The 15,658-nt window shown below is 39.3% G+C and overlaps 1 protein-coding gene across 1 annotated transcript; it reads right to left on the bottom strand.

Annotated features, from left to right (window-relative positions):
- Positions 1-8,288: 8,288 nt before the first annotated feature.
- On the bottom strand, positions 8,289-9,644 carry LOC149069208 (uncharacterized). The gene has a single exon (XM_089250362.1). It carries the CDS (start codon positions 9,642-9,644, stop codon positions 8,289-8,291), a length of 1,356 nt encoding a protein of 451 aa, XP_089106488.1.
- Positions 9,645-15,658: the final 6,014 nt, after the last annotated feature.

Genomic DNA, 15,658 nt, shown 5'->3' with positions numbered 1-15,658 from the left:
CACCAGCAATTAGCACAAAAAAACACTATTCTTACAACGTAAATGTGTTAGGGCAGTGCACCCAAAGCAGAATATTCCGAAATCTGTGTCATATGTTACAAACACAATTATGGGAATTTTTACTGCACAGAACATTTCCAGTCACCCGAGGGGTCGTTGCAGAACAATTCTGCTTTGTGGGGGGGGGGCACGTATATATACATACACACAACATGTTCTGGAATGTAAGGATTTGTTAAAATGTGTACGACGAGGTGCATGTATGATTAAGTAGTAGTAAAAATTCCTTTAATAATGTTTTTGCATGTAAGAGTTCTTTTATAATTCTTCCATTGATTTTTCTGCAGCAGCAGCACTCATCGTTCTACGACTTGCATCACAATTTTTTGTGCATTTTGCTTCGTGCAGGACCACAGGGCACCTAGTCACTTTGAGAGTCAGAGAAAACATAAAATATTGTGTGAAAGATGCACGCACACACACAGAGAAATATGTAAATATGATTAAAGTTAGGGAAAAATATTCTGTGGGAGGGAAAATGCGAAAAGCATTTGGAAAGTTAAATTTTTAAGGCATAAAAGATAATTATCGCTCTCTCTCTCGAGGAGTTTTGGTCTGGGAAATGATCAAGAAAATTTTGCTGGAATCCCCGTAGTTGAACCCAAATTTAAAGAATCTCATTTAATGAATGTTCCTGAACCCTGTGTGTGTGTATAGCGGTCTCAATATAACAGTTTTTCTGGATTCAGCAAATAAAATTCTGGTCCCACCTGATTAGTTGAATTGCGGTTTGACAATGTTATTGGCCAGGACAAATTCCAGGTGCCAGATGATGACTAAAAAATTGGTATTGGCACCTAAATTTTCTGTGTTGTTACTAAATTGCAGGCTGAGAGGAGCACAAAATGTTTGCAATCTATAACAGCATATATCTGCCAACATGAAAGGGTCACTCTATGCCCTTAAAAAGTCGAAAGAAGCATTATTTTGGTACCTAAAAAATTGTTCTGGTGCCTAGATTTTTTTTGTGATTCATCCAGCCCTGTTATCTTATAAAATGTGCTGATGCCAATTTGTTGGTTTCTCGTGGAAGTTGAGCTACCACACTAAAGGGAAGGGGATTCATGCACTTTTGTAAACTCAAAATATTTATTTTCGTAAATTTATTTTATAATAGCATTGTCAGGACGAATGAAATAAAAAAATACTCAATACTTGCATTCAGTTCTGTACTGATGGTTCTGTCAATGGTTTCTCCACAAATGCATGTAACTAATACACAAGGGCTTGCGAATCCTGGAAAAATATGCCTACTCCTAAGAAATCTTGACTGCCGCCTAGATTTTTTCCATGAATTGTTTAGCCTTGTGATACGCAAGCGCAGTACCAACAAAGATATTGTTATTGGAACTGCTTCATTTGAATTTGCAACATTCCTATTGCATTTGGTATATGTCAACGAACCTGTTTTTAAATGCACTTTGTTGTGAATTTCGTCTGCGGGCAATGTTAAATATTTGTTTTAGATTGTGTGTGAAAGAAATTGTTATACTCGCCTGCGTCTTTTAAATGTTTTTTTTTAATGCCGTTATTTTAGTATATTTTTTTTAACCATTGGAAGCTTTTATATTGTTAATTTGCTCATTAATATAGACATAAATCTTTCGGTCTGATTGGCAGTCTGCTTCTGGGTTCTCAATTCTCGCAAGAAACAAACATTGTAAAAGTAATGCAATGTCGAGGCTATTTCATTCACTTTAGAACTGTGTCCATGTCTGTCCATTGTCTTCCCTCCTCCCCCCCCCCCCCCTGCAAAAAAGTAATTCCTTTCTGAAGACCCATAGTTAACAGAAAAGAAAGTTTTTCAAAAATTTGATTAGAATGTGCTAAGGCTGCGAAATTCAATTAAATGATGATTCACACACAGGTAGTTTTAACCTAAGTGCAGATTCACAGATGTTTCTTCCATGTAAAGCATGACCACAAATTAACTGGAATGGGGGGATCAGAAGTCACCTTGAGAACCTTGGAGCCTCCTAAATAGTTACATTTTTGGGAAAAAAAACATTTCCTATATTTATCTTCATTGACTCGTGGCGTTTTATTGCTTCACCCTTTTCAAGTCTTTAAATTTATTTGGTACGGGTAGAACCGAATAAATCAAAAGAACCTAGAGCTCCTTGAAACCACAGGCTAAGCATCCACCATCTTTGAGCGAAAGTGTGTATTATAATTGTGTCAGTATTATACTATAGCCAATCACTGTTCCCTATCCTGCTGGTTTTTTTTTTAATGATGTCACACTGAAAGCCAAACAAGGTTTTTGTTCAAAGATGGAGGACAATGAGTCCACTCTCATTTGTAGGCACCTTGGCAGAATCTACTGCAACAATGAAAGGGATTTGTTACTAGCTGACATTGCTCTTGTCAAATGTCTCAGTTGATAGAGGTTTGGTTAATTGACTTAGACTGAGCACATATTGGGACGAAGACGTACTATGCACAAGAATTACGACTAGGAAGAAAATATCGCGTAGAGGTGGAGGAAGAGATGCTCGCATATAGTCAGGAGGAGGAGAATAGAGGAAAATGACCAGTGGGGTTGTGATGATGATTTCTCCACAGAAGCTGTTTTTAAAAAGAAAAAAAGATGGAGAAGGAGAAAAAAGTGAAGAAAACAAACCAATCAGCAGATCGAGGCAAAAACACGTTTGTTCGAGTCGCACATCTCATTGTGTGAGTGACCTCTTTCTCTTGCGTCTCGAGTATATGCGGTGTCGAATAAAACAATGCATTTTTGCACTTCTTGGTCACCCCGCTATGTGTTCAGCCTTATGCCTTGGTTAATATAGGCCTATTTTGATATAGGCTTAGTTAAATGAGGTTGTAATTTATAGACAGCCTGTACTACTAACTCCTATATCATTAAGATGTCTTTTAAAGGAGTGTGGTGGCCGTCAAGTGGGGACAAACAGCCTTTCATAATGGCCTACCACTTCAGTTTAGTCCATAAGCTCCTTCCATTTGAAACAGACTGTCTAAATAGATCTCTTTTGCCCAATCACTCACCTTCAATGTTCAGATTTTTGGTACTGCCATTTAGCACAATATTGAGGACAAAATATTAGTCATATGACAAGTTACTCCAAATAAGCGAGACATAGACTGAAAACTCAAAAGCACAGTGGCCAAACAGCTTGAAATGATTTGGTCCTGTTAATACAAGCTGAGAAAGCTTAATGTGTCATTTGACAGATTTTTTTAAATTCGAAAGGTGTGTTCAAGCGAAATATGAAATTTGTCAGCATTGTGTTGGCACGCGTGTCAATGATAAAGCATCCTAGTGTTTCTTTTTTTGTTAATTTCTATATTTCGTATTAATTTTAAGGGGAGGGAATTTGAAGTATATAAAGTACAGTGCCTGCTGCTTATTAAAATCACTTCACTTTTGTTCTGATGATTTCAATTCTATTGATTGACTGATTTTTAAGTTACTGTGAGCATTTAGCACAATCTCTTTATCAATTTCAAATGTTGTTTCAAAATATGTTGAAGCTTTCTTTTCCCTCATTATCTCCTCTAGATTAGTATTTTGTTCCACCGACCAGTGGCATCTTAACACATACGCTCATCAGGACACAGCCTAGGGGCCGGCCTGTCATTTGGGGGGATCAGGGGGGCCATTGCCCCCCCCCCAACTTTTAAAAATACACTAAAAATGGTATATATATATATATATATATATGCATACATTGAGTACATGTTCTTTGCTCCCCCTGGAAAAAGTTGAAATGACTGCCCTGCCCAGGGGCTTTGGATGTATATGGGCCTCATGTAGAGATGAGATCTGGTTTAAATTTTCAAAAGTAAGGTAGGCATTTTTAGCCAGGTTGGAGCTTCTGTAAAATCACTTTTCCTGAAGCCCATGATGTTCTTAATACAGCCCTACCCCTCTAGTCCACAAGGTTACCAAGGGGTCCATGTATGCGTTACACAATAAGGCTGAAATTAGAAATAAATTATAGTGACTGGCTATGATTATAACTACATTGGAGATCTTTGATTCACATTCTTTACAACCATTTTCACTTCAAAGGATCTTTGGATAATTGCTGGTGGAAAAACTGGTCTCTGAACATACAAAGCTTTCTGGGCATGAGCATTCACCAATTTTGATCTACATGTATCCCAATCCCACTATCTGAAGACTTCTCTTAATTTCATCAGTGAAGTCTTTCTGCTGACACCTACAAAGGATTATCAATGGTGGGGGGGGGGGGGGGGTGTTCAGCAAAAGCTCTTTCAAATTCATCTTTTATATAGGTTGTTTTTCCCTACAGATATATAACTGTGGCTTTTGATAGCAAAGCCACATTCTTTATAACAATTAGACAATGATTTAATTGGATGAACTTTAATCTCGTAATTTCTTTGTAGATGCTGGTCTCCTATATTTAAAAAAATCTTGTCACAGAGAGCAGACAGACCTTCAACACACAACACTTACATAACATGAAAATTAAGCCACGTGTATGCTCAAGTAGTATAATAGAATTAAATTTTTTAAAATCGAAAGAGGTTTTATCAAGCAGTTTTATTTTGTAAAGCTACTGATTTTATTAGCGGCAGGTACCGTATTTGTAAAAATACAAGAAGGAAGGTTAATCACATTATGTAAGATGTATCAAATGGCTCAGTCACTCTGAAGCTAGTTTATTGACTCAATGCTGACTCTTTTAAATGAGTGTATTGAATTTTGTAAAGTGTCCTTTCACTTGAAGTTCAACCTCTTCTTTTTGTAATATTCTATGCTTATTTGTTCATGAAAGGTATTGAATGACATATCGTTACCATTTTATATACTTTTAAATACAAGTTATTTGTAATTTTACTGCAGCTGGAAAGTTTTTAATGGGTTTTTTTTTCAGTCATGCGCTTTTTATTTTGTGATTCCCAGCATTTTTATGTCTGTATGCAATTGTGTGCTATCTTTTAAGAATGTAACTAGATTGATGTATCAATTCCATAATTGATTATATCATTGTGGTCAGGTGTTAGCAGAATAATAGCTGTGATTAGTACATCATCTACTTGATACAGAAAGTGATGTGACATTTTTCACATGAGAATTAACTCGGTAAAAGTGTGAGACCCCCGACAGGCCAAAGATAGCTGTCATTTCCGGTTTTGTTGAAAGAGGCCCTCTATTTTGAAGAAAAACTCAATCTTTGATGTTTGGATCACTATATTGGAGTAGGGAAGTGGAAGAGCATCATACATAGATTTCACAGATATCATTACCCTCTCGGACCTTTCATTTTACACATGAAAAAAGAAACAAAAAACAGTTCTCTCAATAAAATGCTGTAGGTATTTCAAAAATATCCAAATATCCTCGTACAAACATAATGAAAAATAATCAGAATTGGGGTATTTCTTGTGACAAAATGAGAGTTTCAATTGCAATCTGCTTAAAAGCATGCTGAATGAAAACACATCAATATTATACTTAGCTTGCTCACACCAAACGGCCATAGAATTCAGTCCTCCTCCTACATAGGTGTGAAATTAGAATTACTGTTGGCCTGTCAGAATTGCAGGTTCCTAGGAATGAAGATGTTTGTCTTGAGAAACTGGCTCCAGCCATTGCTAGTAGGAGGTTTGGAAGGTATCTGAGGGTGCATGTGTGTTATTGCCATCCACACCTTCATTTCTTGGCAAATGAGACAAACTCTCACTGCCTGGTCAGGAGGTCGCACCTGTGTGGTGGTATAAAACTGCTAATTACTGTAATGTTTTGCGTGAAAGAGTGCTTCAATCATACTTAGGGGATGCGAAGTGGATGAAGTTCGTTATACTGATTGTTTTCTTGCTTTTTTTAATGTTGCTGCCCCCTATTGATTATTCTGATTTGTTTTTTTGGAGGACAGGGTAATTGCGCACAGTTTCTTGTTGACATGCTTGAGGCCCAGTGATTTGAAATCACTGTGCTGTTGTGTTCCATTATGTCCCGTCATCAAATGACTGGATAGTTGTGGTTGCTCAGTTGTTTTCTTGTCTGATTGGGGGAGATGATTCACCCTGGCTAAAAGCGTCACAATTCACTTAATTAGAAGAAAGTTGATTCTTAATTTATATTTGTATGTTTTTTGACTGTTTCTTAATATTTTGTGATGCAAAGCAGAATATTTCGAAAAGTTTGATTTTTCTGTATTGGTTTTTCTTTTTTTAAAACTGCGCTGAGAATTTGTGTGTTATATCTTGTTCTAGATTGAGGAAACTGTTTCGTGTATTTTGTGCGTGTACAATTGTAGATGCAACGCGTTTCACATATCGTAGCTGATTTTTCTTCCATTCCGTCCGCTTATAGCTAGCCAACATTGAAAGCTTTCAGTTTTGTTCAGCAATTTATCTTAAGAATTTAGAAAAGAAAGGCATCTCACTTGTGAATTTTTTTATAAATGGTTAGACTCTAAAGGCTGAGGGTGTCCAACCATTGGAGGTTTATGGAGCCTGCATTGGAAGAACTGTTTTAGGCCCTATCAGAAGTGTCTTGCACCATGTTGGCAAAAAATAACTTTTTGATTCACGCTTATAGAAGAAAAACTCTTATGGGCTACATTTATAAAAAACTGTTTAGTCCATATTGACAACAAATTGTTTGGGATGCATTGACTAAAAGTGTTTAGGATACAGCACATCAACAAAAAACTGTTAGGACCATGCCCCCCCCACAAGGGCGGGACAGGGTTCTAGCCCTGGGGACCGGAACATATTGTAATTTTTTGTTCTCTCACGCTGTAAATTAACTATATAAGGGGCCCCGTGGGAAGGCTGGCATGGGACTCGTCAAAGGTTCTAGGATGTGGGGGGGTTATGGTTAGGACGTGATGATGATGATAACTATTTGAGCCAATTGGTGGAAGGGCAACAATTTCGGGTCGCTGATCACTGTGCTTTTGGAGGTCTTTTTAAAGCCATATTTATTATTTCAAATGAGGAGAAAAAGTAGCTCAACTTTTCTTTTCCCTTGATGGCAAGAAACACTTGAAATTCGTCCAAAAATTTCATTAGATGTTCTAGGTCTCATGCGAGCCTTGGGTTGGACCCCCCCCCCCCCCCCCCACACACACACACACACTCTATAAAAAATCAACCTTTTTTGACTCGCGGAGCCCTTTCTATCGTATAATTTCTATGGTAGACCTATTTTTCATTCATTCATCAAAGTTACTGATTTATTGTTATTATTCAAAAATACTTATAATTATTTTTTCTGAATTTACTGGTTTTTTTTTTTTTTGTATTTTTCTCGATCTGCCGCGGAGCCCCTGGGGAGTTCACACGGAGCACCGGTTGAGAACCGCTGCTCTAAGATATAGTAAGACTACATACATTGGAAATTACTTGGGCTTGTCAGTCATAGCATCATCGTCCATTCTAAACCATGCCTTATAAGCGGAGTACTCCCCAGCTTAGGAACAAGTTTCAACCACCTGATTATGTGTCGAAAATGTTGTATTAAGTACGAGCTTAATCGACTCGCAGGTCTGAATGATTTCGGATGGTGTTTGATAAATCCCCTTACCCTGTTTATAATGCGATTTAGATTTGATATTTTTAATTCATAAAGGTGCTTTACGTGAGGGGCCTTGGTGATAGTGATAGGAACCGAGAGACACCCAGGCTCTGTCACACTCAGTGATATAAGCACATTGTCCCTGGGGACTCGGGTGCCTCCGGGGAAACCTAACCATTTATTGATCTTGAGAAAGATATATTACATACATGGGCAGGTGCCATTACGCACCTCGCCAGTAAACAAGTATAAAATTTGTAATCGAAAAATGGTGATTCTGTAAATAAATCACAATTGTAAATCACAGGTTATAAATCACATAATAATCGTCATAATCGGGAATAGTTCTTGATAAAATTTGATCTGCTTCTCTTCAGGGATTTTCATTGGATCAGTAACTATCACATCAATGAAAGCTGTCAATCTACTGCTGGGTTGATCTAATCGCTGCACCGTGTGGTTTTATTTGGTCCAAAGAGATTCGTCAGTAATTGCTGCCTGTATCCAGCTTTTCGATAAGCCAGCGTGGATCAAACTATTCTCGACTACTCAGGCTCCTCTTCTTCTTCCTCTTCTCTAAACAGATGTACGAGATCGCTGTCTGGGTGTAGTTGACGTCGTAGTCTAGTGGATCTCCTAACTGGCATAGGTGGCTCTCTATCTGGTTCTGGCTCCGGGACTGTAGTTCTGATATCCTCAGGGTGCTGCTCTAGAAAGCGGACCAGTTTACGTATTTTACTTCATCTTCCCGCTTCAGGATGCACTCAAGCCAAGGTATTCGCAGATGTTCAGCTGGCTCTCTGAAGTGGAAAGCCGTTGTCTTGGGGCATAGAGTTGCGTAGTGAAGAGGCGTGCCTATGGCCAAACATGAGCATTTATCACTGGGGATTGATTTGAACCTATGAAGGTTAGCCGGAAATGGACCATGGCCCGTTACGAACATAATCATCTCACGCGACCATTTATGGTTCCGAGGCATTGCATGTCGCAGGATGCTATGAGTTGATCGACCGGGCTCTGTGTTGTCATCACACTTCTGTTGCCATTTATTCATTAGATCCTTCCATAGGATTGCTTTGGCGTGTGATGCGGGGAGCAGCAGATCACCTGTAATGATTTCGCATTCGGTAGCTTCCTTCGCCGTGGTATCCGCCAATTCATTACCCCATTGGCCTATATGTGCTTTTACCCAAGAGAGGCTTATTCTGGTGTGATTGCAGAGAAGCTTTCTTATTGTCCTAGCCATTTCATGACTAGACTGAGGATTAGAGACCGCCAGTATGCTGGAGCGACTGTCAGATCTAATTAGGGCAGCTTTTCGATGTAAAGAAGCATCTAAGACTGCGTTGTAGATGGCGAAAAGCTCAGCCTGAAACACTAAGTTATCATCCTTTAGCTTGACCGACCATCGGGCTATTACTTGTTTACCTTTAGTCTTAGTCTTAACGTATGCTGCTCCAGTCTCTTTTTCCGACTTTGATCCATCCGTGTAGTATATAAGTGTGGATGACTGAAGCAGCTCACCTTCGTTTTCTGGTTCGTCAAAACGTATTTGGCTGTTCCGCAGCCCGACTGACGTGTGGGATGACCAACCCTTTGTTTTTCGTTTATATGCCTGAGGATCCAATGTATTTTCCGTCGTTGAGACTGTCTTGCGGAGCTGGAGTAGGCGAGCCGACTTAGCTAGAAACTCCATTTTCAGGCTCAACGGAGGGAGGCCCAAGATAGTCTGGAGAGCATTTGTCGAGGTTTTACTATAAGCTCCTGAGGTGTACAACAGGTATCCTCTCTGAATTGAGTTCAGTCTGTTTGAAAGCTGTACCTGAGGCGATGCACACCAGATTGACGCACCGTAAGCCATAGTTCGCTCTGCCACCGTCAAATAGAGGATTCTGCGCATTTCTTGATTAATGCCCCACTTTGCTCCGGCCATAAGTCGCATCTTCTGCAGGGTAGCAGCAACTTTATCCTTCATTTTCTGGATATGGGACTCCCATTTGAGATCTTGGCTAATGGAAACTCCTAGATACTGCAATACTGTAGTTCTTTTTATTGTCTTTCCCATCATCTAAATCGATGGGGGGCGCTTCTTTGAGATCCAGAGAAATCTCGTTTTGCTCGCCGACAGGCAAAGGCTATGGGATAATAACCAATTTGTGATGGATTGGAGTGCCTTTTCCGCTAGCTCTGCAGTTCCTTTGATCGTCTGGTGAGACGCAATAACAAGTATATCATCGGCAAAGGCGTGGACACGGATATTGGCTGGCCACTCCATTTTCAACAGCTCGTCGAGAACTAGATTCCATAAAAGAGGACCCGAGCACGACCCTTGTGGTGCTCCCTTTTGCAGGTATTTAGTAGTCGATCCCGCGTTAGTCACAATCGCATCTTGTCGATCGTGCAGAATGTCACACAAAATTGCCTTGAGCTGTGGAGGGACAGGCATTTCTACGATTCGGCGACTGATAGATTCGTACCTTATGTTATCAAAGGCACTTTCAATGTCTAGAGATATGACGGCTACGTCGTTTCCTTTGTCTCGCTGAGACTTAATTTCTACCATCATATCTTCCAAAGCCATCTCAACTGATTTGCCTTGTCGGAACCCATACTGATGAATGTGCCACCAGTCAACCCTTTCCGTGTAATACATGATGCGCTGAACTATAATTCGCTCCAATATTTTACCAACAGAGGAGAGTAAAGATATTGGCCTATATGACCTCAAGTCATTGGGGTTACGGCCTCTTTTAAGAAATAAGAGGAGCTTTCCGATTTTAAAATGACTTGGGAAACATTCGATTGAGTAGCACTTGCTGAATAAGGTGTGTAGTAGATCTGGAAAGGATCTGTTGATTGCCTTGGTCATTCGATTATTCACTCTATCCAATCCAGGCGCCTTGTTATTGTCTAAATTGTCTATAATCCTTCTTATCTCTGATTTGGAAATTGGTCTATCACGATATCTAGGAGAGTCAGGATGTGCTGCTACCTCATGAGAATCTTGTGTGGATTGGGTTAAAGAGACTGGGACATCTGAATATATTGTTTGAAGTTGTCGGGTGGCCGCTTCTAGGATTGTCTCGTTACCTGTCTTCCCCATCATGACTTGGGGAAAAGATTTACTTTTCATTGTTGCTCGATAGTTGGTGCCGTAAACCACCGTTGCATCTTCACATGACTTTCTCCAAGACGCAATCTTAGTTTTACGTACCATTTTTGTATACATCACCCGGTGTTTACAAAACATCGCCCGCAACCTGGGTTTGTCCTCTTCTGATGCCTTCTGGAAACGCCTCTTCAAGGCTCTTGAATGTTTCCTTTCGATTTCTAACTCTATGTTCCACCACTTCGACTGATTCTTTTTGTCATTGATTCTGTCATTGGTCTCGGCTGCAAGAAGTGTCCGGTCACTCGCCGTCGTCAGTACTTGGAACAAGGATTCCGTCGCTTTCTCCAGGTCTTGTGAAGTATAACATCTCTTAATATTAGCTATTTGGTCTGGAATGCAATTTTTAAGATATCCTGTAAAGTTTTGTGCCTTCTTTGGGTGGTGCGATAACTTCTTATTGTAGTCATGGTAGTCGTTTTTATAGACATATGGATATAAGAATGACTGCTCTGTGTCGTCTCCTCCCCTACGTACCACTCTATATTTTGTGCCAGCACTGGAGAGTTGGTCAGGGTTAAGTCGGGCCATCCATAGCTTCCTGTGTGGCCATATGTGGGTGTCTTATTATCGGCGTTCAACAAAATTAAATCTTTCGCCAGAATGAGATCTAGTATCATCTGACCTCTTTCATTATTATCATCATAACCCCATAGACTATTATGGCCGTTCCAATCAGAAGATATAATGATTCTATGTTTTGAGTTCTTCGTGATCATTTCCTCCATTTCTTGTATGACCTCGTATAAGTTCTTGTAAGGGGACGAGTAAGTAAGACGAGGGGCCTTGGTGAAATTCGGGCCACAAAACAAGAAATGAAATCGCGAAGTAACAGGACATTGTAAGAAGTATTATTTTTTTATAGTTGGGATTAAAACATAATGCGTTAATTTTACATAATCCTGGAATTCACCCGTAATTCTGCGATCGCTGTTGGCATGGCGTCGATTGCTTATAGTAGAGCTCCTTTAATTGATTCATTCGCCATTTCTGAGCGAAGTGTAACGTCAGTATTATCACTAAAGCCGATTGCTGTACCCTATTCTGCTTACTGATTTTACAAATTAGACCATTTGGAGCGCCAATACCTGTTTTTGTTCAAAGATGGAGGGCGATGAGTCCGCTCCTCTTTCTAGATGTCTTAGCGTATAGCATCGCGGATACTGCCGCCACCCGAATCCAGCTGTATACATGCTGAGGGTGCTCGAGCACCCACATATTTATTACATAAATCACAAAATCCCCGACGTAAAGCTCACGCCGAGCACCCAGCATTTGCGACTTGATTTTGAATACTTCGTGATCATATCCCCTCTGGTACATTTGAGCCGGATCCGCTGAATATCGCCCAATTCCTATTTAACCTTTTTACGTACGTACTTTTGCCAACAAATTTGTATAGTTTTTATTTGAAGTATCGGCGATAAATCTGGTTTCCTTATTTGCATGTCAGTGGAAGGAGGGGAAGAAAAAAATCACTAAAACACGGGTAGGTATAAAAAGAACTGGGATGGAAAAAACAACTTCCATCATAGGGTTGTTCAAAATCAATTTCGCTTTCGCGATGAGAAAAAGAGGTTAAAAGAAACGGAGAGCTGGAATGAATTTTTTCTATTTGCTTTTTGGACGAAATATCTCGTCCCTGATCGTTAAAGGGGTTGAAATTCGCCGAAGGCGACACGATGACTTCTGGTCGTAAGCCGGGGAGTCCCTACAGTATGATCTCATCCTTGTTCGTGTTTGGATCGACGCGCGCAATTAAGCTCAAAAGACATGGGTATATTTGGAAGCGGTTCGTTTTTTTCTGAACTGAAATAACGATCTTATTAGTTAGAGCGAAAAAAAATATCGCATCACGATAATCTGTATAGTACAATTGACTAGTACGGGTGTACAATGAAGTATTAAAGAGCACCAATATTTGAAATTTCTCAATTTTAACGAACTTCCTAATTCAATAATTACTATTTGCATCGAATCGAATTCAGAAAAAATTCAATTAATATTTTTCAGTGCTCTCCTTGCACACGTTTAGAACAGAGCCGCCCTTGCCAGTCGCGAATGGGGAGTAGGGACATTGAGAGACTTTCTCCAATTTGGTTATATAAAATTTTTCATAGTTGGAGCCACCTCGTTCAGGGTTTTTGTTTTTTCGTTTATTCAGTTGCCTGGGACTCGGTCCGGCTACCACTGTAGTACGTGTCTTCCCTAAGGGCGGCTCTAGTTTAGAAGTTCTTTGGAAGAAGAATGTATTCTCACATAACAAATGAAGCTTTTTGAAGAAATTTCTGCCTAATCTTTGAAAAAGGGATTTCCCGAAATTTCGGCAATTTAGCATATAGATATTCTCTCCCCACCCCACACCAACCATTTTATACTCGCTATTATGCACAGTAGAGATCCTTAAAATATTTGGCTGACTCATCCGCCATTTTTGAGCGTAAGCGTGACGTCAGTATTATCTCTTTTGACGGTTGTTGTTGCCTATCCTTTTTTTCCGAACGATTAATCTTAACGAACGGTCACTCTTGTAATTTTGAATATTTTACTATGCGGAGCCGGTCTGAACTTCGTGTCGAATTTTGTGTGTATGAAACTACAACTCGGCCCAATGACGTCGCCATGGATACTTTTGTGGCTCTAAGTTGATCACCCCCAGAATTGATTCAGGGATTAAAAAAACCCTAACATAAATCTCAAGTCGCACTCTTACAGGTCTAAAACATTTCTATCACCCCTCACTTGGTCCCCCGCTCTCCACTATCTATAAATTAGAGATGCGTTAATTCTCTGAACCGCTGATATTATTTGTGACCCCATGAGTGGAGGGCTGACAAGGCTCCTAATGTTTTGTAGCTTTGTGAGGGCCGTTTTAATGCTTGAGTCCACCCAGGGTCCCTACTGCACTGAGAGCTTAAGGAACGGACGAGTGTGACCCGAGAAAGATCTATCCGTGTGGGAGCTATTTTTTTTATCAAAAAACCCTTTTCGCCCTTTCAATTCTGATTTGGTGCCCCTTCTACAGCGGCACCCAGCCCAAGAGCCACCCCTGAGAACGGTACTGAAAGGTCGTTCCTTTTTTAAGCCGAGTTTGGCTGTCTTCATTAATTTGAGGCAGAAGTTCTAACGCCAATAGAGTATTTATTCTGGTTATAGTACTGTCCCCCACCCCCAATAGGAAATCCTCCGTGCGTGCTTACCGCTACTATAGTTTTCAAGAGTATGAATTTTTAACCTAGAAAGCTGGCAATTCCAGGCTAGAAGGGTGCTCATGATATTCTTGAGACGACCCCGTTTGCATATAATGATTTGAATACCGCCCTAAGGGCGGTATTCACCGACATGGTTTAAGCTATAGTCACAATTTTTTGATAAGAGATCGATACGGATTGGTTAAATTCGGGGTTTTAACCAATCTATGTTGATCTCTTATCCAAAAATTGTAACTTCAGGTTTAAACCATATCGGTGAATACGGCCCTTATCTGATAGTTACGGAGAGACTAATGTGTGGAATCATTCTCGATATTTCTGGAAGTTGCGAATTCCTCAAGATTTCCAATTAATGCAGAATTAATTAATTATGAGATGCCTTTTCCGGAACTTGAAAATCGTTCAGACGGATTTTTAAGAGGATAATAACTAAGTAGCTTACGTTTCTTCCCGAATATTACTGAATTCGAGTCTAGTCAGTATTTAAGCCATTATATATATTACCGTGCTGATAATATTTGATGATACTGGTATTGTAACATGTCTTATGTAAAAAATAAAATCTTGTACAGTAGTGTGTGTTTAGGAAAACGTGTAAGCGATGTTTTGATCTTTCTCATGTTGTCCAATGTTCAACCAATCAGAGACAATAAATTCCTATTTCAACATTCTCTGTACATTTTCTTTCGTGTTTGTATTTATGTTGTGGCCAACGTCGGAAGTCTAGCGTCTCCGCGCCACTTCTCACATTAGCCAGAATTCAAGAAATAACCATTTTACGAAGACGCTAGACTTCGGAATCTCGGGTAGAAACATACACGTATATTCTATCGACCGCCCAATAATTACACACGCGATTCCTTGTGAAAAACTAATATGGAAAAGAATGAAGCTTATGGAGTCGCGTAAGCAATTTTTAAAGCGTTATAACTCCATAATTATTTCATTCAACTAGCTTATTGTTTAAAGTCAAATCGAAAAACTGAAAAAAAACTTTTCTAATATACTACTAGTTTTTCACAAGGAATCATGTGTAGAATTCTGTGGTGTTTGGTCAGAACATGATATCTCCAAAAAATGCCTTTTTGATCTAGTAGTAAAGTCTTGCTAATTATTACTGATTAGAAGTGAGATAAATACAAATACAACGCCACAACAGGCAAAATGCCCAACGAGGTGGCTGATAAAAAGATGCCCATAAAAATATGGATGTCATATGTTTCAAAAATACAGCAACCCAATTAAAAATGCAATTAACACAAATTACAAACAATATATACACATTATAAAATATTATACAATGCCCATAAAGAATACTTATGGTTGTCTTATTCTAAGAATGGATAGCTTCTCGATTTATATAAACTCTTCTCACAAATATGTGCGTATGGCTAAACAACATGCTGGTGTAGGTTATTTTCATTTGTTTTTGTGTGTATGCTTTATTTTTAAATAACAATGAAAATGCTCATATCTCAAGAATATGATTTTGTTACGAGTTATCATGTTCTGACCAAACACCACAGAATTATTGGGTAGTCGATAGTATCCACCCTGTATAAAAGAGATAAAATCCAAAACGCAGTCAAACTTCCGAAGATGTAGGCTATACCACCTAAAGAGATAATTATTTCGTATTGAAACGATCTACAGCCCTGTGAAATATATGAAGTTGAATCGGCCGATAAAAACAATTGA

This window comes from Pholcus phalangioides, unplaced genomic scaffold (genome assembly GCF_987345545.1).
Source record: "Pholcus phalangioides strain wild (caught in Gottingen) unplaced genomic scaffold, Ppha-v1.0 ptg000024l_1, whole genome shotgun sequence".
NCBI classification, from domain to species: Eukaryota; Metazoa; Arthropoda; class Arachnida; order Araneae; family Pholcidae; genus Pholcus; species Pholcus phalangioides.
Note: the sequence above shows the minus strand (reverse complement) of the source record. Positions and strands in the feature narration are given on the sequence as shown.